The 20,559-nt window shown below is 37.3% G+C and overlaps 1 protein-coding gene across 1 annotated transcript; it reads right to left on the minus strand.

The window, feature by feature from the left end:
- Positions 1–386: 386 nt before the first annotated feature.
- Positions 387–20,340, minus strand: LOC125838952 (protein CHROMATIN REMODELING 4-like). The gene is made up of 16 exons (XM_049517952.1): positions 20,234–20,340; positions 20,011–20,083; positions 19,288–19,330; positions 17,447–17,589; positions 12,812–13,002; positions 12,587–12,714; positions 12,253–12,507; positions 5,637–5,781; positions 5,024–5,274; positions 4,164–4,301; positions 3,774–4,094; positions 3,482–3,655; positions 2,202–3,138; positions 1,711–2,105; positions 1,363–1,576; positions 387–978 (listed from the first exon to the last, which is right to left on the minus strand). Exons 1-16 carry the CDS (start codon positions 20,331–20,333, stop codon positions 527–529), a joined length of 3,960 nt encoding a protein of 1,319 aa, XP_049373909.1. The 5' UTR covers positions 20,334–20,340; the 3' UTR covers positions 387–526.
- Between the last annotated feature and the right edge of the window lie 219 nt (positions 20,341–20,559).

The following is a 20,559-nucleotide window of genomic DNA, read 5'->3' on the forward strand; positions in this document are numbered from 1 at the left end:
AACAAAGCTACTATTTTCTCTGACAGCATATCTTCAAAAAAACTGTAAAAAAATAATAGGCAATTTCATTCCTGTTAGATCAAATATTCAATCGGTATGAAGCCAAAATTTTCAAAATAAATGGGTGAAAGGAATCATTACCTGTATACTAGTACTATATTCAGTGCCTAGAATTCCTAGAAATTTGACAAGCCTGATCTGTAACTCACCATTCTAGAGACCAGCAAAAACCCCTAACACTAGCACTTCAGAGCAAAGTGACCAAATTTAGCTTCCTGTGCCAAGCTAAGACTGGTACTGTAATTCACCACTATAGGTCACACCAAAAGATGAGAAACAGTCCAGCTATCAACCCGAGCTAGACCTAATATATGATGCCCTGGATATCGAAGCAAATTTCTGCTGGCAGTGCACCATTCATTGGAAAATTGGTCCTATTTGATCATCGAATGAGAAGTTTCATCACCTTAATTGTGGACTATGTTGTTGGTATTTCCACCAGGTGAGTAAAATTGTGGTGTAAGAGCTACAACAGGCTGGAATTCAAAGAATTCATTGTTGGCAGCGGTCTAAAATGTAGCAGATGTGGAGCTGGTCTCCGTTGTTCACAGCCTGCTCCAGGCCTCGCTGCATACCTCGAAGTTTGGATCGAGAGTTGACTTGGTGTAAGGATGACGGACTGATAGTTTGGCGTTGGGGTCGGACGTGAACCACTTGTTGGCAGATCAGCAGAGGATGTTGTTTGCAAGGTGGCCCTTGCACTTGTCCGTCTAACTACAGCTAACTCTTCAACTCTAGGCAATTCAGCATTCAGAGATGGAATGGCAGCCATTGGAAAATTCTCAGAGTATATTTGAGGATCAGCCACTTGTTGCTCGGAGTTGACAGGTTCTGAGATGGATGCAGTAACTGCTGGGACACTACTTGGTCTGTTTGGTAATGATTCTCCAGATCCGTTAATAGTCCTCCCAACAACATCTGGAGAAAGCACACACTATAGACATCATTTATAAAACTAGACAAAGTATCCAAGAGACAGGAAATGTTTAAAGTTAATAGAATCCGAAAGTAATAGAGCTTGACATGTTATTTATCCTAATTATGTTTCACATTTATATCCCAAAGTTATATCAAAAGACTAGACAAGTTCAGGCTCTGTGGATAGACAGAATCAGAACAGGGAAAAAAGAGAAATATGAGACTATAGCTTTATATTTGAACATTTTGTCCACTGCTAACAATAGAAGTTCTAAAATGCTTGGCTCCACTAATAACAGATTGATTGAAGTGCTTTCTTTTAAAGCATATGCAACTGCAGATACCATAGTTATAATCAAGAGATGAATCATTAGGAATGCATACCTACAGTCATCTCCAGTGGCCCAACTGAATCAGCAGTATCTTGTACTTGTGTCATGGCCTCGGCAAGCAACTTATGCACATGCACTTTGTTGAAGATCGTATCAAGATCTTCTTGCTTTTGAGATAATTCCATTTCAGCAATCTGAAGCAGCAAATCATACTTCTTCATAATTGAATCTAGCTCTTTTTCAAATTCAGATTGCAGGAGCAATTTCTGCATAACAATTATAAATCAAACCTTAAGCTGTCTTTGCAATGTGAAGCATTGTCATAATTAGATTAAAAAAATAAACAATAAATGAAAAGACACAAATGAACAAGAAAAGGACAGAGGTCAGAAGGACAAACCACATCTTCATGCAATTTCGTAATTTGTTCTCTCTCCTTTTGTATCCTCTCCATCTCCATATGAAATGGGTGTAGGTAAGGGGATTGAGGCAGGTTAGGTGTGTTTGGAGAGGCATCGGGACGGCATTGATCTTCGTGGCTGTTTCTGCTTTTCATACTTGTACCATTCACTGCACCCATACTCGCATGTTGTTGCAGTGGCAAATTTCCTATAGACCGCTGAATAGAAGAGTCTATTGACCAATTCATGGAATCTAAAATCTGGTGACCGGAAGAATTAATACAAATCTCATGGCTCTGATGATTGTCTTTAGTTGGTTTATCACACTGAGGACTACGATTAGTTGCAAGACGCCTGCATATATTCTTATCACCAGCAGAAAGATGAGATGTTCCTAGAAAATGGGATTGGCATCAAAAACCAAATATGTCAGTGCCTGATGATAAAAGAAAATTACCGGGAACAAAGACATAAATTAGGCACTACATACCAAGTTTACCCTGGACATGCAATTTCCTTTTCTTCCTTAACTTGGGCTCTGGAGTAAGATGAACTTTATTGCCCTCTTTTTCAGAAACTTGTTCCCCTTTAGATGGCTGATTCAAATCACCCTGGAGTCTAACTTTCCTTCTATTCCCTCGTGATGGACTAGGCAAGTGTTTCCACCTAGGAACCTTTCCATGCAGCAGATTTGTCCAGAAAACGTGGGGAGATTCATTCTCCAGCAATCCTCTCACAAAAGAAGAATCATCCATTTGTTGCATTTCCAGTTCACCAAGTAGAGATTTTTTACTTGGATAAGTCCCACCATTCTGCTGTACTTTCAATATCTTTGAACAGCTGTTATAAACACTGTTCTCACAGTTACTAGACAGTAAACCTAAGCATTCAGCAACGACATCATCTAAAGCAGCAACTTCAGATGATCTCTTTGAGATTGAAGATTGTACATGGAAACAATCAAGCATATTGAAAAGATAAGAGGCACCCCAAGTTAGCAGCACATGGCAAGCGGCTTGTTTCATATTCTCTATATTACTGTCAATTGTCAGACCTTGCTTTGCAAGAATTAGTGCTTTCTCTTCAACAGTAAAACATGAATATAGACGTAATACCTTTATATGCTCCGACTGTGAATAAACTGTAATCTTCTGCAGGGATCTTAAATCATTATTTGGGTCCCAGTCACTGTTAAACAAAATAATTATATCTATTCCCGAAAGCTTGACACTGGGAACACAGGCACGAGTTTCCATCAAAACAGCAAATTTCCCACTTCCCTTATTGTTGAACTTGTTCAAGGTAGCTTCCTTCATTTTACGAGTAACATTCCCACTAATGCTCGTATAAGAATCCCCACCAAACTTCCGATAAATAAAATCATCCAAGATATCCCCAATGGAAATAACACCAGAGCCACCAAGAGACTGTAACATTATCAACATAGAATCAGTTAAATTTACAAACATTGGCACTAGCCCTTACGCAAAGTATTAGGAGACAAATAAAACAAGATCACATGTGTATTAGAGCAAATCCAACAAATAACAATCAATTCAATCTTTTCGAAAGATCATTTCCTGACGGATATATACATCTCCACAAATAAAAATAAGAAAGAACATACAAGAGAGCTCCAATGGGGGGGGGGGGGGGGGGCACTAATCATCATTTATATGGTCGCATGCAATTACTTGGGGATATCAAAGTCACATATGGAAATCAGAAAAGAACTAGAATGAAAGAAAAAATTGAAGTAAAAGCAGATACCCGGAAAAGAACGAGGACTCTTTGTCCTTGCTGTTTGATCTCCTGAAGAATTTTATTGAGGAGTTCCAATTTGCCACTTAGTTTAATTTCAGCATCAAAGTGTTGATCTACAGGAATGCTATCCATAACTACGTCTTGCAGAGATCGATCTTCGAGGTAAGGGTGATCACAACACTAAAAACAAAGTGAAAGTCCACGTCAGAGATATGGTGATATGTCACACACAAAAGCTAAAGGTATTACATTTTAAGACTGAATTACTGGAAGCTAAAAAAGTCAAACCAGACCGAACCTTCCTGGTAGATACTAGAATATCGCAGAGGGAGCTTGGTGAGTCATTCTTCAGACATGAGCAAAGCCATGCTGAATTTGAAAAGAGGCAAGCGCAATATTGCTCAATTTGTTCATTGGAGAGTTTGACAGGAACCCAGTATTCAATGAACTTGGAAGCGGAGGACTTGCACTCATATGCAACAAAGTGTTTAAGCCTTTCCTTGAATTCAGTTAGATCTATGTCAGAATCAGTGTCTAACAGCTTATTGTTGGCCTTGTCATGTTTCGGATCAAGAAAAGAGAGAATGTTGCAACGATTGAACCTTCTATCACATCTATCCTGATACATCTAAGAGACATAAGTTACTGTAGATACTTGGGAATCTATTCAGAATAGAAGAATGCAAACCTCTAGTTGACGAAAAATAAGTAATCTCATATCAGCAATGAGCACTTTAAGTTGTGAGTGATGCATTGACATGGAAGAACCCTGACACTGATCTATAATTACTGCTCCCCAACCTATTGGTCTAAGCATTTCAAGATCCTGCATGAGGATAAATGTTAAATATAGATCAGAAAAATATTACACTGTATCTGCAACCCCGACTAATGGGTTTAAGCATTTCAAGATTCTGCATATAAGTTAAGAAACTGGACCTTATCACAACCCCAAACGCTAGTCCATGAGGTGAGGATTGTCCAAAACCATATAAGGAGACCACAACACACTCCATCAACCAATGTGAGACAATCTAACATCCCAGGCACGCCAAGTGCTAGACATCGGGAGGATGGACAATATAACACGGGTACCCAACATTAAGTAAACGAAAGATAGAAATGGGTCTAACACTGATACCATGTAAAAAAATGAATCAAGAACCCAACTCAACCCAAAAGTTAGCCCAGATGAGGACTGCCTAAATCTATACAAGGAGACAACAACTCATTCGATCAACTAATGTGGGACAATCTAACAATAAGGCTAGTGCTATATATAGGTCAGAAAAATTATCACCCAGTATCTGCTTCCCAGCTACAGGATTGGGCATTTCAAGATCCTACATAAGGATGAATGCTAATATAGATCAGAAAAACTATAATACCATACTGCAATGTGACTGAATACAATGTGGGGTAATCATTTAAGGTGGAGCACAACTTCCGAAAAAATCCATCTTGAGAAATAAGACATGAATACTTCATCTCTCATTATAAGTCATATGGCAAACAAATGAAAACGAAAAAAAAAAGAAAAAGGTTTACCTCAACAATAGCATCATAACATGACAGGAGAACCTGAAACATAAGGGCACCTTGTTTGTTGAAAAACTCGAGTGTCCTAATAATGGCCCGTATATCTCTATTACTTTTGTACACAACAATGTTAGCATAACCCCAACGTGAGAACTCAGCTTCCCACAGAAGAAGAGCAGCAGAAGTTGTGATTATGAGAAAAGGAAGACCAACATCCTTGGGCAAGGACAACAGAAATAAGAACACCTTCAAAATCCTTCCTGTGAATTATAGACAGTGAACAGTTCAGCTCCAGTTAATATTTTAGACTCAAAAGAAGGAGCAGCAGGCATTTATAATAGGTAAAAATCTTGGAGGATCAGATTACAACAAAAGAGAAATTGGAGAATCATCAGCAAGCTTGAAACTCAATGTATCAGAATGTATGAATGACTTGAAAAGAAATGGAGGTTCAGCAAAATTCCAAAGGCTGAAACCTCTGTAGTGCAAAGGAACGAAATTCAGACAGCAGAGGCCACAAGCCTGCTACTGTGTTCATTGGAACTTTAGATAGAATTTGGCTGCATAGTTGTAGTTGCAAAGAGGATGTGTGCATAAGAAGGAGAATTGGAAAAGCATCCACCCACCTGGTCATCAATGATGACAGCACTCTGACCCTTTTGCCAATATTTACGAAGACTGTTGATAAAAGAAAGATGATTGCTATAGACTTGAGGTGCACTTCCAAATAAAGGCGTCGGTAGTTCTGGAAATTTGGCTTTCCTTTTCTGCAGGAATATTGGAAAAACATGACCTCATTTAGGCTACAGAATTACAAACACAATAAAAACATGTTGGACAGTTAACATTTTTCCCTTTCATTGGTTACCTTAATAAGGAAGAAACTTCAGAAGCAAAATACTTTTGACAACAAGAAATTTGAAAATACTTTTAAATAATCTGAGATAGGCCCGACTTCGAGTTATGGGGCCAAGAGAGAAAATCCCTTCCAGCATTGAGATCAGCGATGGCGACCTTATTTTTACTCTTCCCGTCTGGATTGAAGCTCCGGCGAGATACAGGAAGAAGGAAGAAGATGGGCTCAGGGATCGAGAAGTCAATAAGATGAAAGAAAAAGGGAAAGCTATTGCAAGCCCTAGTCTGTACCAGATTGAGACAGAAGAGAGATTTAGGGACAAAATTTCAAATTTTTATCCAGCGGATATAGAGAAGACAACTGTTCCTAGTACTGCATTGCTCAGAAGTCACAGGGATATTGCAAGGCACGTGGTTTCATATGAGGAGGTGGACCCAGGAGATGCTGAGAGTTTAAAAGGTTTTTGGGTATGTGGGAAATGTTTTGGGCCTCCTAAGGTCCAAGCTTCTAAAAGCCCAAAGTGTGACTTCATTAAAGGAATAAGCCCAGACCCTCTTCTTATATCTTCTCAAGAAGACCAGATCTTCGTTCCAACTTCTCCAAACTCATATACAGAAACTGAGTTGGAGAATATGATGAGAATGGAGTCAAATTTGCCTACGGCAAACGGCGGCAAAGAATTGATAATTTCTGACTTTCAACACACTGAGGTAAGAGACGAAGTCAGCTCAAATTCCTCTAAGAAGAAGGATTATGGTTCGAATGAAAAGGATGAAGGTGATCAGGGGGAGAAGTCCAAGGGACACATGATAATTTTTGAAGAGCCGATGCCATTACAGATGGAAGAGCCTCTCTCAGAAAAGGTGATTGAAGATAGAGCCACTTTATGGGTGCAGTCTAACGTTCTTGAATTCAGCAGGAGGTTTGGAGCAGCTTTCGAGGGATGTGATAAAATAGCCTTTGAATTACTCATGAAGATAGACCAAAAGAGAGGCTACTTGGATAAAAAAGAAGAGGCCACCAAGAAGGAATACAACCAGAATAGCGTACCAAAGGAGCTAAGAAACTTAGAATTTCATATGAACTTTAAAGATGGGGAACCTAGAGGTAGAGGGAGAACAACACCTCTTAGACTCAAATGAAGATAAACATTATTTCTTGGAATGTAAGGGGGCTGAATGGGGGGAGCAAAAGGAGTCTCATTAGGAGTTTAACTAAACAGTGGGGGGCTGATGTCTATGTCTTTGTAGAGACAAAGTTGAGGGGAGTTGGCAATGCATTATTCAAAGAGGTGTGGGCAAACAGGTGGATGGGTGAGTTCCACTTAGATGCAGTGGGTAGAAGTGGAGGGATTGTAGTAATGTGGGACAAAAGATATTGGAAGGGGGAGCTAATAGGGACTGCTGGTCAGATGCTTACATGTAAACTAGAAGGCATAGTACATAATCTCTCTTGGTTTTTAAGTGCAGTTTATGCTGACTGCAATCCAATAATAAGAAAGGAACTGTGGAGGGAGCTGACAACAATTAGAAACTCCTTCGAAGGACCATGGGTGGTGTGTGGCGACTTCAATGTTACAAGATATCCAAACGAAAGAACTGGCAGCCATTATCTGTCTGGAGAAATGACAGAGTTCACTGACTGGATCAACGAGATGGAGTTATTTGACCCTCCTTTATTTGGAGGATCTTATACTTGGAGAAGGGGTGAGAACCACACAACAGCCTCCAGAATTGACAGATTCCTCTACTCTAATCATTGGGAAGAATTGTTCCCGCAAATTAGACAAAGTGTGCTCCCGAGAGTAGGCTCTGATCATAGTCCAATAGCTCTAAACTGCGGAAAGCTAAATCTCAAGAACACTTATTTTAAGTTTGAGCAATGGTGGATGAGGGTGGAAGGGTTCAGAGAAAAAGTAATAGAATGGTGGGCATCCTTCACTGTAAATGGAACAGCTTCTTTTAGGTTGGCAACAAAACTAAAGCTACTCAAAGGGAGATTGAAGGAATGGGAGCTGGAGAATAGAGGCAACTGGAAACATAGAAAGGAGGATGTGCTGAACCAGATTGCTAGTCTTGAAACTATCCAGGAGCAGAGAACACTCAATGTGGAGGAGAGTCTACACAAAGCTAAGTTATTCAATGAGTTTGCAGAAATTTCCAAGAATGAGGAAATAGCATGGAGACAAAGGTCCAGGGTACAATGGCTCAAGCAAGGGGATAAAAATACCAAATACTTTCAGAAAATGGCTACATCACACAGAAGATTCAATATAATCGAGAAGTTGGAAGTGGAAGGTGTGATTATTTCTGAACCAGAGGTGATCAAGAACGAAGTTGTAAGCTTTTACCAGAAACTCTACAAGGAATCAGAACAATGGAGGCCACATTTTAATCTCCAAGGGAGTGAAAGCATCAGTGTGGAGGAAAAAGATTGGCTACAAAGACATTTTGAGGAAGATGAAGTCCTTGAGACACTCAAGTTGTGTTCCAGTGACAAGGCCCCAGGACCGGATGGTTTCCCGATGAGTTTTTATCAAAGCTTCTGGGAAATGCTTAAGGAAGATATACTGAGCACCTTGAGGCAATTTCATGATCACCAAGTGTTTGAGAAGAGCCTAAATGCAACCTATGTGGCATTGATTCCCAAGAAAGTGGGAGCTGTGGAACTGAGAGATTTCAGACCTATAAGCTTGATAGGTGGAATATACAAGATCATTGCCAAGATACTAGCAGAAAGGTTAAAGAAAGTGATCAGTAAGCTTGTGAATAAACACCAGATGGCCTTCATAAAAGGTAGGCAGATCATTGATGCAGCACTTATAGCAAGTGAGTGTGTGGACACCAGAGTTAAAGGAGATGATCCAGGAATTATGTGCAAGCTGGACATAGAAAAGGCTTATGACCACGTCAATTGGGGCTTCCTAATCAAGATTCTAAAACAAATGGGTTTTGGGGATAAATGGCTGAAGTGGATCGATTATTGCATAAAAACTGTTAGGTTCTCCATTTTAGTGAACGGAGAACCTGTTGGTTTTTTCCCATCAGAAAGGGGTCTAAGGCAGGGAGACCCACTCTCTCCTTTCCTTTTCATCCTAGCCATGGAGGGCTATAATAGTATGATGAGAGTAGCTACCCAAAACAATTGGTTAAAAGGCTTCAAGGTCCGAAACTCTTCAGGAAGGGAAATGCAGATTTGTCATCTGCTTTATGCAGATGACACTATTATTTTCTGTGAAGCCAAGGCTGAACAGGTTGCCTATATAAGAATGACTTTGGTGGTTTTTGAAGCAGTCTCGGGTTTGTCAGTAAATTGGAGGAAAAGCAGCATCTTCCCAATTAAAGAAGTCCCTCAACTTCAGAGCCTAGCAAGGACATTGGGGTGTAAAGTAGAACATCTTCCCACTACTTACTTGGGCATGCCATTGGGACACAATCATAAGGAGCTAGAAATTTGGGACGGCATAATTGAAAAGACAGAGAAGAAATTGGCCAATTGGAAAGCTCAGTATATCTCTTTGGGAGGGAGAGTCACTTTAATAAACTCTGTGTTGGACTCTCTTCCAACTTATGTTATGTCTTTATTCCCTATGCCTGCCAAAGTGGAAGAAAGACTTGACAAATTGAGAAGAGATTTCTTGTGGAAAGGGAATAAAGAAGGGAAGGGTTTGCATTTAGTCAAATGGCAGACTGCACAGTTACATAAACAATCTGGTGGACTTGGAATCAGAAACTTGGGGTTGCAGAATAGATGTCTCTTGTCAAAATGGCTATGGAGGTTCAACACTGAGGAAGAAGCACTATGGAGGGAGGTGATAGTCAATAAGTATGGGTTGAATAGGAATTGGGTCTCCAACTCTGTGAATAGCACTTACGGGGTGTCAGCTTGGAGAACAATAAGAAATTTGTGGCCTGATCTAAGTAGAAACATAGTCTACAAGGTGGGAAATGGGACGAAAATCCTATTCTGGAAAGAGAATTGGAATGGAAATGAGGCACTGATGGGCTTATTTCCTGACCTATTTTCCTTGTGTACCAATCCGGAAGAAACAATGGCTGAGGTATGGTCAATTCATGGATGGAATATTGTGTTTAGAAGGCATTTAAATGACTGGGAGATCGGGAGAGTGGCTGAGCTATTACATGTTCTCAATGATTTTAATGGGTTATCAGCAGAAAAAGATTCTATCATATGGAAACATTCTAGAGATGGAAGCCTTTCTGTTAACAAGCTATATATTAAAGAGGTAAATGAGTATCCAGGTGGTAAACCTGGCCCTTGGAAGCAGATTTGGAGGAACAAGGTGCCAACCAAGGTAAAGTGTTTCTCCTGGTTGGTTGTCAGAAGAGCATGCTCCACTCATGAGAAATTAAAAAGTAGGGGTTTCTATATTGCTTCTTGGTGCTCTCTCTGTAATGAGACTGAGGAAACCAATAACCATTTGTTCCTCCATTGCAAAGTGACAACACAATTGTGGAACCTTTTTTTGGGACTAACACATACTGAATGGATTATGCCTGAGCATACAGCAGATCTACTTAGTTGCTGGATCAGCAGAGGGGGGAGAAAATCTAAGAAAAAGTGGTGGAGTATAATACCATCATGCATTTGGTGGTGTATTTGGAAAGAAAGAAATAGCAGATGCTATGATAACAAAGCTAATTCAATAGAGAAAGTCAAATGGAACTGCTTGACTACTTTTTATTTTTGGTGTAAAGAGGAAGGGATAGAAGATATTGCACAAATTTTGGATTTTATAGGCACTTTGTAATCTATTAGCCTTTTTGTTTTTTCTCTTGGTGGAAACCATTTTTTGGAGGTCTCCAGCATATCCTTAATGCTGATGAATACAACATTACCTTTATCAAAAAAAAAGAACAAAATATTAGATACTAGTTTGATCTCAAACTGAGTGTCAACTTCAACTGCGTTTCTGAGAAGCTGAAGGCAGGAAGATTGAAACTCCACAATAAACTCCATGAGTGATCTGAGGTTCAAGTTACACACTCATTAAAGTGCCAAGGGCCAAGCGAGTCTACAGAACTAGTGAGCAGGAAAGTTGTATGTAAAAGTTACCGTCTCAAAATATATTTTTTGGGTGTGAATATTTTTATACATTTTTCCGGAGTTAAATTTCAGAAATCATGTTTGGCTATTAAATTCAGAAATTCTAAACACTAAAAGTTGTTTTCACTTTTTTCACTCCAAATCACTCGAAAAAATAAAAAACAACTCCGATTTGTATTCATAGCAAAACACAACTCCAATTTCCAAATATCATTGTTCACTTTGAAAAAAAAAAGGACTTTTTTCAAATTTCACAATTTTTATGGCCAAACGAGCTCAGAATAGATCAACCGATCAAGGTCGATGCAATTCCTAGAATAATGAGGACATGTACACTAGTTTCTCTCTCCTTCACACACACTAGGTTCAGTTTAACTACTAAAGAATCATGCAGAATGGATCAAGGCCACTGCAACTTTTTTTAGAATTTTGAGGGCATGCAGAACTCTCCCGGTGAATAGGTGTATCCTCTATCAAATGTAAGTGATTCCATGGAATTGCTAAACTTGTTCTAGCAATAAAAAGTTTAGCATCAGCTCAATACTTGACGAATTCCATAGCAACAACTGAGACTAAGATTAGCATGAAAACTGCCAAGATTGCATAAATTTCGTAATGGGGAAGTCAAGTCCTAATTTGCTCATAAATCTATGTAAATGAACTGAGAAGTGTCCAAGTCTTTTTAAAGATGAAGGTGACCACATTGAAATTCAAACATAAAACTGGAGAACAATAGTTGATAGTTTTGACCAACTGCAGAACATCATCCAAAGATGTGTATCTTGACAAGGCAAACATGTAAATGATAGTTGCATATTAGCTAAAGAAACATCAAAATAACAACAGCATCAAAAGCAATTTCAGTAGAAGCATAAAGATAAATATTCAAAAGCCTTCGGTAAGCAGGTAATGACAGAATAATTTTGTGAAACAGGCTAAGGAGAAAAAACAAAATGTGTGAACTTTTGCTCTATTCATTGAAACTGAGTAACTATGTTTTGTCAGTAGAAGGAAAAGGGATGTGAAATCAACAGTCTCATGTTTCTTGACAGGTTTCAGTCAAAAGAATGTTTTAAGTGTCATACTGCTCCTAGTACTCCATGAATTTGGTGTACACCCAAGGCATGTTGAACCGTTGAAGAGAAAGGATCCTCCTGAATCTCAAGCTTAGCTTTACATCGATGATTGGGTGGAGTTTGTAAAGAATAATATTGTTTTGTAGATTATGTACCTTTTGGTATACCCCTGGTATAAGGCTATTTATGCCATGTTTATGAATGAAAATACTTTTACTTGATAAAAAAGAAAGAACTACCTCATCTTCCGTCAAAGGATGTGATTCTTTCTTAGCCTGCTGATGACGGATTTCATAATCTGTCATGAGTTTGACTGCCTCAAGCGACATTAGAAATGAAGCATTCGCCAATTCCCATGTGGCATGACTGTAGTCAAGATCTGTCCATTTCACAAGCCACTCATAATGGCAATCTGCATCATCATCCAGAACTGCTAACTTCCTCTTGTCTAGAAAACGATGAGGAAGACTCCACTCAGTTTTCCAACTTACACTCTGGAGAAATCATCATAGAGCTTTCAAAGGTGACTTGCAGAAGAAAGAAGGCAAGAAAAGATTATGATAATCATTGTACCTTGTGATTTTTCTTGAATCTCGTAAGGGCTATTGGAGCCTCAAGACGCACCTGCTCCTCTGTAATCCAGCGATTATGAACATGAGCATGACCTTTGTACTTCACTAAATACTCCCGCTTTTGCACCACTGGTTCCATATTAGAAAAGTACAAATAGACCAGTCGATGTCACACTGTAGAACGTAATCAAAACAAGATATAAGAAAAATTGTAGATAGCATGTACCTTCATCACCCAAACTAAGCTGTCTGGCATCCAAAAGGGACTCTATTCCTTCAGATATAGCATGAACACCTAATTTCATCTTTTTTCTGATACACCAATAACAATGCCATGGTCCAGGTGGAAAATAGGTCACAAGGGGGACAAGACAAGTAAGATGGAAGTTCCTTTTACATCCTCTTCCAGTACAGCATCTGAAAAAAAAAAAAAGGAGATGTGATGCTCAGGTACAAAACCAAGAAGTAGCTAGAGTCTATTATATCAGGTTTGTTACAGAATGTATATAGATCTATTGCTTGATATTGTACAAAGATAGATAGATAGCATATCTTTAGGATTTCCTCTTTATTTCTTTCCTTAGTTAGCTTCTAATGTTATTGTATTTTACCTATTGAATAAGATACAAGTTATTCTCTCCAATTCCTTGCACAAAAAGCGCCCACGAGTTAGCTAGAGCCCTCTTTGCTTTTTTCCGCTTCTCACTTCCAAAACACCGGCATGGAAAGGTTTGTCATTTGAAGAAGTCCTTGTATGGCTTGAAACAGTGTCCTCGAGCTTGATGTGGAAAATTTAGCGAGGTAGTTTAGGAGTTTGGACTCAAAAAGGGCAAAAGTGATTAGGGATGGCAATGGGGCGGGGCGGATGCGGGGCGGGCGGGGTGGGTTTATGGCTATGTGGAGAGGAGCGGGTTTAAGGTTGTGTGGGCGGGTCGGATGCGGGGTGGATTGAAGTGGGTTTTTTAAAAATTAATGTGGGGTGGGGCGGGTTGCGGGAATATGTGATTTTATGTGGATTCAAACTTAATTTTAACTTTTTACATGTTATAAGAGTGATAGAGCATTATTTATTAAGATAATTTCATTAAAGCTACTAAATTATTCAACATAATAAATGAAAATGGTTCAATAAAAAATAATACAATTTCTTACATGTTTCCAAATTGACCTCTAAAAAATAAAATTTTAAGTCACTATCCTATTAAATTAATATAACTTAATGAAAAATGAATTTATTTTTATGAATTTTATTTTTAGTATCAAACATAACTAGAAAAAGAAAATATTAAAAAAATTATGCGCGGCGGGGTGGGGCGGGTTGAAAATGAAAAGAGTTGTTATGCGGGGCGGGGCGGGGTAGATTAAAAAAATTTGAGGGTTAAGCACAACCCGCACCGCCCCCGCCCTACAACGCCCCATTGCCATCCCTAAATGTGATCATTCTGTCTTTTACAGGCAATCTGATGCTGGAACTATTCACCTTGTTGTATATGTCGATGACATTGTCACTACACAAAGTGATTTTGTAGGTATCTCTTCTCTCAAGTCTTTCTTACCTACTAAGTTTCATACAAAAGACTTGGGACAACTTAAATACTTCTTGGAAATAGAAGTATCTAGAAGCAAGAAAGGAATTTTTCTATCTCAGACTACCAGCAGAAACCGAAAAGTTGGCTGCCAAACCTTGTAGCTCCAATGGTTCCTAATGTGCATCTTATGAAAGATGATGACCATCCATTTGAAGATCCAGAGCAGTACAGAATGTTGGTTGGGAAATTAAATTATCTCATTGTGACTCGTCCAGATATCGCCTTTGCATGAAGTGTGATTAGTCAGTTCATGTCCACACCCACAGTCAGACATTGGGCAACTTTAGAACAGATCTTATGCTATTTAAAAGGAGCCCCTGAACTTGGCATATTGTATAGCAATCATGGACACTCTCACATTGAGTGTTTCACAGATGCAGATTGGACTGGATCCAAGATTGATCGAAGATCTACTATTGGTTACTGTGTTTTTGTAGGTGGAAATTTGGTGTCATGGAGAGGTAAGAAACAAAACATTGTATCTCGATGGTACACACTCGAAGCCTATGTTCACTAGATAAATTGAAAAGGGTATGGTACTGATCTCATTCCATGCATTGCACATTTTGTTCATCCAAGCTGCGCAGAGCTAGGTTCAAGATTGGAAATTCCTTTCTCTTTTTTACCATCTAAAATCGAAGAAAAGAAAAAAGGGCGAGATAAACAAATAAAGAGCTAACTAATCCGAGTATAGAAAAATGGCACATTCTACATGTGAAATCATGTGGATGCATCATCTTTTAACTGAAATTGGATTGAAGCATTCTACTTCATCAAAACTTTGGTGTAATAATTAGGTTGCCCTTCATATTGCTTCAAATCTGGTATATCATGAAAGAACGAAACATATTGAGGTTGATTGTCATTTTATTTGTGAGAAGATTCAAGAAAACTTGATATCTATGGGCAACGTGAAGACGGGAGAACAAGTAGCTGATTTGTTCACGAATGCATTGCATGGAGCTCGAGTTGATTACCTTTGTAACAAGCTAGGCATGATCAATATACATGCTCCAGCTTGAGGAGGAGTGTTACGGAATGTATATAGATCTATTTCTTGATATTGCACAAAGATATAGATAGATAGCATATCTTCAGGATTTTCTCTTTATTTCTTTCCTTAGTTAGCATCTAATGTTATTATATTTATACATGTTTACCTATTGAATAACATACAAGTTATTCTCTCCAATTCCTTACACATAACTTCTTTTGTCCTTCCGGAAACAGACAGCACTTTCCCAAGCAGTTGTACCTTCTTCACTATAAGAATCCTTCAGCATTATAAGGTTCATGCCGAGAGATCCAATTCATTAAGGGACATCCAATTTCAAAGAACCAAACACAAAATAATTGAACATTGTCACCGACAAGTCATTGTTAAAAGTGTGGATGCTCAAGTTCTTTCACAATCATAATGACAAATAGTGCCAGAATTACATATAATCTCTTTCAGCAAACATTCCAAGTCTTTCAAAACCAAGGCAGCTAAAATAAAATGGTCTTAATGTGTTTCTGATTATTCTCCTTTTTCATTTATAGCCAAGACATCTGTTGTTCTCAGCTTCGAAAAATGGTGGGGTAATGGATCTACTCCCCTACCTTTCTCCACTAAACCACCAGACTTGGTTCAGAAGGCAGAATTCATACTGGTGACATGCTCTTAACGCATCTTGCTTTGTAATACCTTTCCCGTTAGACCAAGACCCTGGAAACATTGACTATTTTCCTACTTCAACTACAGCTTTTTGATGCATTGTGTAGATTTTAAATTTTCAAAAGATTAAATAAGAAACTATGAGATGACTTTATAAAGATATTGAGTTACATGATATTTCCTCTGTTTAACTTTTGATATCTCTATGTTGTGTGGATTTTTTCTTTTTCTTTCTACTGAGTGAAGGTTGGGGGGACGAGGGGTGTCAAGAAAATTTAAAACCAACCACACCAATGGAAACAAGCCTAACTAAACCATATTTGTTTTCATATATAGGTTCCCGTATGAGCATATAATCATACCGAATCATTAGGTTCATTTTTCATTTAGAGAACTTAATCATTAGGTTCAAATTTTACTTGCATAAAACATTAGTATTTTGAGCCTTAGCAGGTATCAAGACTTTTACATGCCTATATTTTTTTTTGAGAAGGTAACATGCCTATATAGATTTACCAATTTAAGTTAACTATTGAATGATTCACATAATTTACTCTTCTTTTCTGTTATTTTTCTTATTGTTGTTAAGAAATAGAGTGGTATAGTTTCACTATTTGGAAAGTACAACAATTAAAGTAGTAGAGATATATTCCAAATGAAAATGTGCAACTTCGCATTACCTTTTCTTATAAGGTAATGGTAATTTTATTCAAGCAAATACCAAGAAGGTACCAAAAGTACTTCCCCTTACCTTTTTTATTTTACTTGTGCTCTATGCTATACAATATTGAATTAGCCCCTTATGACTGTGAATTGAAGGAATAAACGGATGAAATCAAGAAATAATTCAACTAATTCGTACCAACAAACTGAAGAATGGGGGAGTCGAACTCTTTTCAATATATTCTCCGGTTGTCTTAAATGAGACAAAGTTGAATGAAAATAATTAATTTCAACAAAATCCATTACACTATCAGGTTTTTTTAATCCTTCTTTTCTTCAGTCACCTAATTTTAGTTTGGCTTTTCTTAATGTATGTTCAACAGAATAGCATCAACAAGAAGCAATACTTTCAAATGATGTAACCTTGATAGTTGAGGCATGATGCACCGTCAAAAATCATAAAAAACTTTAGAAAGTAGGTTTGTTTTAAAAGTAAATGTTACTCGGTTCATTTTTTTTCTTAAAAAGAGAATTGGAACTTTTTATATGTTATATTGAAGTTGATATGTATTTTGTAACAAATAGCAATCCCAGTAACATTTATATTCTTTTTTTTTTTTTTGAGAATAACATTTATATTCTTATTCAACTTAAATTTAAAGGACCAAAAATTATCCAAGCCGAATTGAAACCCAAGAGAAATCAGGATGATTGGAGTGGTTCGGAAAAGTTTAATTTTGGTTATACACATTAAGATACTTTTAAAATGGTATGATATAAATTTCTTGATATAATCGGTCGAACTAAAACCATTGACACCCTAGAAGAGTGAGAGAAATAGACGCAAAGCTTACAGTGGGTTATGGCTCATAGTTCCTTTTTTCTCAAACTTTTAGAACCATGATGTACCTGGATTTACAATGAAGTAACTAATGGTGTTTGATCAACTCACAATAGATTTCCTTTCTGCTTGCATATTGAACAGTCCTTAGATTCACCTCCACTCTTATCATCCTGTTTGGAGCCCACACAATTCGCATCATGAGTCCTGTCAACTTTAAGCTCTGCTTTAAAAGGCTCAGTGACCTTTTTGACCTACAAAGTATAGAAGACAAATTATCAGTTAGTTCATATTGTCCAAGATTAAAAAAAAATGACAATCAGCCTCCCAAAAAAACATTTTGCATCACTTCCAGAAGGAAAGATTAGGCCAAAGATTAAAAGACCAATATAGCAGCAGCAACAAAACTTTTCAAAATGTCTGTTGTACAGGTTCTTATTAGTCTCACTTAGAACCCTAAAATTTACATTCCAACTTCACATGGTGCCTTCCATAAAACCTGTTAACAGGAATATTTGTGTTCTCTTTAACAGGGATGTTGTATTCTCCTTATGTCCGAAAGACCTTAGTATATCAGACCTCTTTGAGCACGAAAAACTCTATTAGTATAACATAATAGAAGGAGATATCTGAAGATGAAAGAGCATTCAGTGGTTAAAGTAAAGCTAAAAAGATTTTAAGAACTTCTCTCAGCCTATAAAATGTTTAAAGACACTACCAACATTTGCTATATGAAAAACATAAAACTTGAGGGGAAATATATTTCTTGGAAAAGCAAGCAATCAAACAAAGAAACAACAGAAACAACTGCATCAAACATTTCACTTGTAGTCTAGAAAGGAGAATTGAAACAAGGATTTGAAAGACTGCAAACAAGAGTAAAACATTATCAGAAGACCGGTTGTATGCACTGCAACAAAATACCAAATAATAGGGATGCTTAAACCACTTCTGTGTGGGAAATAGAAGATTTAAAGTGTAAAGACTGCAATCATGAGATCAATTAATTGATATTTTCCATTACCTCATTGGAGATGAGAAATTATTTTATGCAGCTCGAAAAGACCGCAAGAATATCTTCCATAGTATATGGCATGTAAGTATGTCCATAAACACAATGGAGTTGCACCAAAATTTCAAACTACCAAATTAACCTACCATTTTGACATTTTAAAGTTTCTGTCTAGTTCAGGTTACTTATTGTCCTAATTTAACAAAAAAAAAAGCTGCTTAAACGAGCAGCCAAGTATCATCATTTTGTCTCATTGGTACGTTTCCTTCATCATAGTTTACTAGGTAAATGTTGGTTAATGGTTTCTTTAAAAACAAAATGTGATAACAATAGTGTTCAGGTCAATTTGCACACTCCTCGACCATTAAACCGAATGTTTGCATCCTTCCACAAATACAAATAACAGTTAACTTTGCACACCAAGCTTAGGTAAATAGGAAGATATCACCAAACGGTTTTGCCTCTGCGAAGATATGTCCATTAATTACCATAATATATATTCCAAGTTTCATCGACGACTAGGCAACACCCTTGCATACCTGGCTTTCTAAATTAATTTTAAAAAAAATTCTGTAAAGTTCGAAGATAACACTTCTGCCACCTAATATAAATAGGAAGTACCTCCTTTGTTATCTATCGACTATCTTGTAAATTTGATCTAAGGTACTTAAATCAAAAGATTTGGTTCACCTTAAAGATTTGATTGATATAGGTTCTATCATAATTGGGTTATATATTAAACCTAAAGCTACTAGTAAGGGTTCAGTCAAACATCACCACTTATGCATTTTTGGAAATACCAGCACTTGTGCGAACTTCATAATAAATTAACATGATTTTTTGACATTGCAATTGTAAGCACACCAAACGAAACCTTTATATCCATTAGAACTGATTAAAAGAGGAAACAGTTGAAGATCAATCTTAAACATTTACTGACATTCTCCTTTGATGAACAAATTTGTTCTCTTCGATCATCCACCCTGAAAAAGAATAAGAACACAATAGAATGGTATCACAACAATGAATGTGGAAAAAAAAACGACAAACAGAGAAATACTCCATAATAACAACAACAATTGCGCCTCAGTCCCAAACAAGATGATCGGCTAGATGAAAGAGTTTCAAAATAGAAGAAGTGAACTTGCTAATAAGTCGAAGGGTTCAAAGTACTGTTTAATCTTATATAACAGTATAATTTTTTTGACCTAGAAGTCGGATAAACTCCTCGGCCCTACCTTGCTCCGTGCCTGGATGAATACCCATTTCTTCATTTAAGCTCATTTATGACTGATTATGCATGAAGATTCTCGGATAATAGTGTGCAAGATAAGTTAGAGAATTACACATTATGCCAAAAAATAAAAACCAGAAAACTGCAGAATCAAAATCTCACACAACAAATTAGCTTACTTAATAACCAACTGTTCTGCAGCTTCATTTTGGTTGGTAACAAAAGCAAGAAGTACAAATAATATTAATATTTTGTTTAGCACATAACCCCAAATACTCCAAACCAAAAAAAATATTATTTCTACAATTATTTTTATATTTATGTACAAAAAAAAATTAGTAGGCATAAATAATTTATATAAAAATCATTTAAAAAAATTGATCCAAAATTCAGAAACAAAAAATGTAACTCCTTCTCTAAAGCACATACCTGTGTGCATTTACTTCTTCCACCTTGTGTTCTTGCTCTTGAGCCGATTGATCCTCCTTTTTAGCAGCATCTTCTGAACAGGGTTTTTTTTAAAAAAAAATTGAAAAAATTTATTATTCCACTGATTAGACCTTTTAAGAAAGTGATAAAATCTACTGTTTCATACATATATTTATTTATTAAAAAAACAAGTACAGGGCTTTTCCAAAAAAAAAAAAATCACCAGAGTGTTTGGATCTCTGTTGTGCTCGTTGTTTTAGCCATTGTTTATAGCTTCGCCCAGTCATTCTCTTCTTCAAATTACCTTCCTTGTTTTTCTCCATTGTTCTCAAATAAACTCAGCAGTTAACAGTCTCTATTGTTTGTTTGTTTAAGCGTCAATGGCGAAAACATTGGCTGTAGCCATAGCCATAGCCAGATTTTCTCCTCCTCCGTACGCTTTTCTGCCACCTACACAGTGCTGCCTACACTCCTTTCCGCCTTCAGATAGTGCTCTGCATCAACTGTGCATGCAGTTAATGGAGTGAGAGAGAAACTGTGTTAACTTTT

This window comes from Solanum verrucosum, unplaced genomic scaffold (assembly GCF_900185275.1).
Source record: "Solanum verrucosum unplaced genomic scaffold, falcon-dt-bn FXZP01000163.1, whole genome shotgun sequence".
NCBI lineage: Eukaryota > Viridiplantae > Streptophyta > Magnoliopsida > Solanales > Solanaceae > Solanum > Solanum verrucosum.

Excerpts from the sequence above, each read along its gene's own strand:
- LOC125838952 (XM_049517952.1), bottom strand. The coding sequence starts at position 20,333 with ATGGAGAAAAACAAGGAAGGTAATTTGAAGAAGAGAATGACTGGGCGA. Across the intron at positions 20,084-20,233 it reads ACAGAGATCCAAACACTCTG|AAGATGCTGCTAAAAAGGAG; the intron begins GTGATTTTTTTT and ends AACCCTGTTCAG. Across the intron at positions 5,782-12,252 it reads ATCCTTTGACGGAAGATGAG|AAAAGGAAAGCCAAATTTCC; the intron begins GTAGTTCTTTCT and ends ATATTCCTGCAG.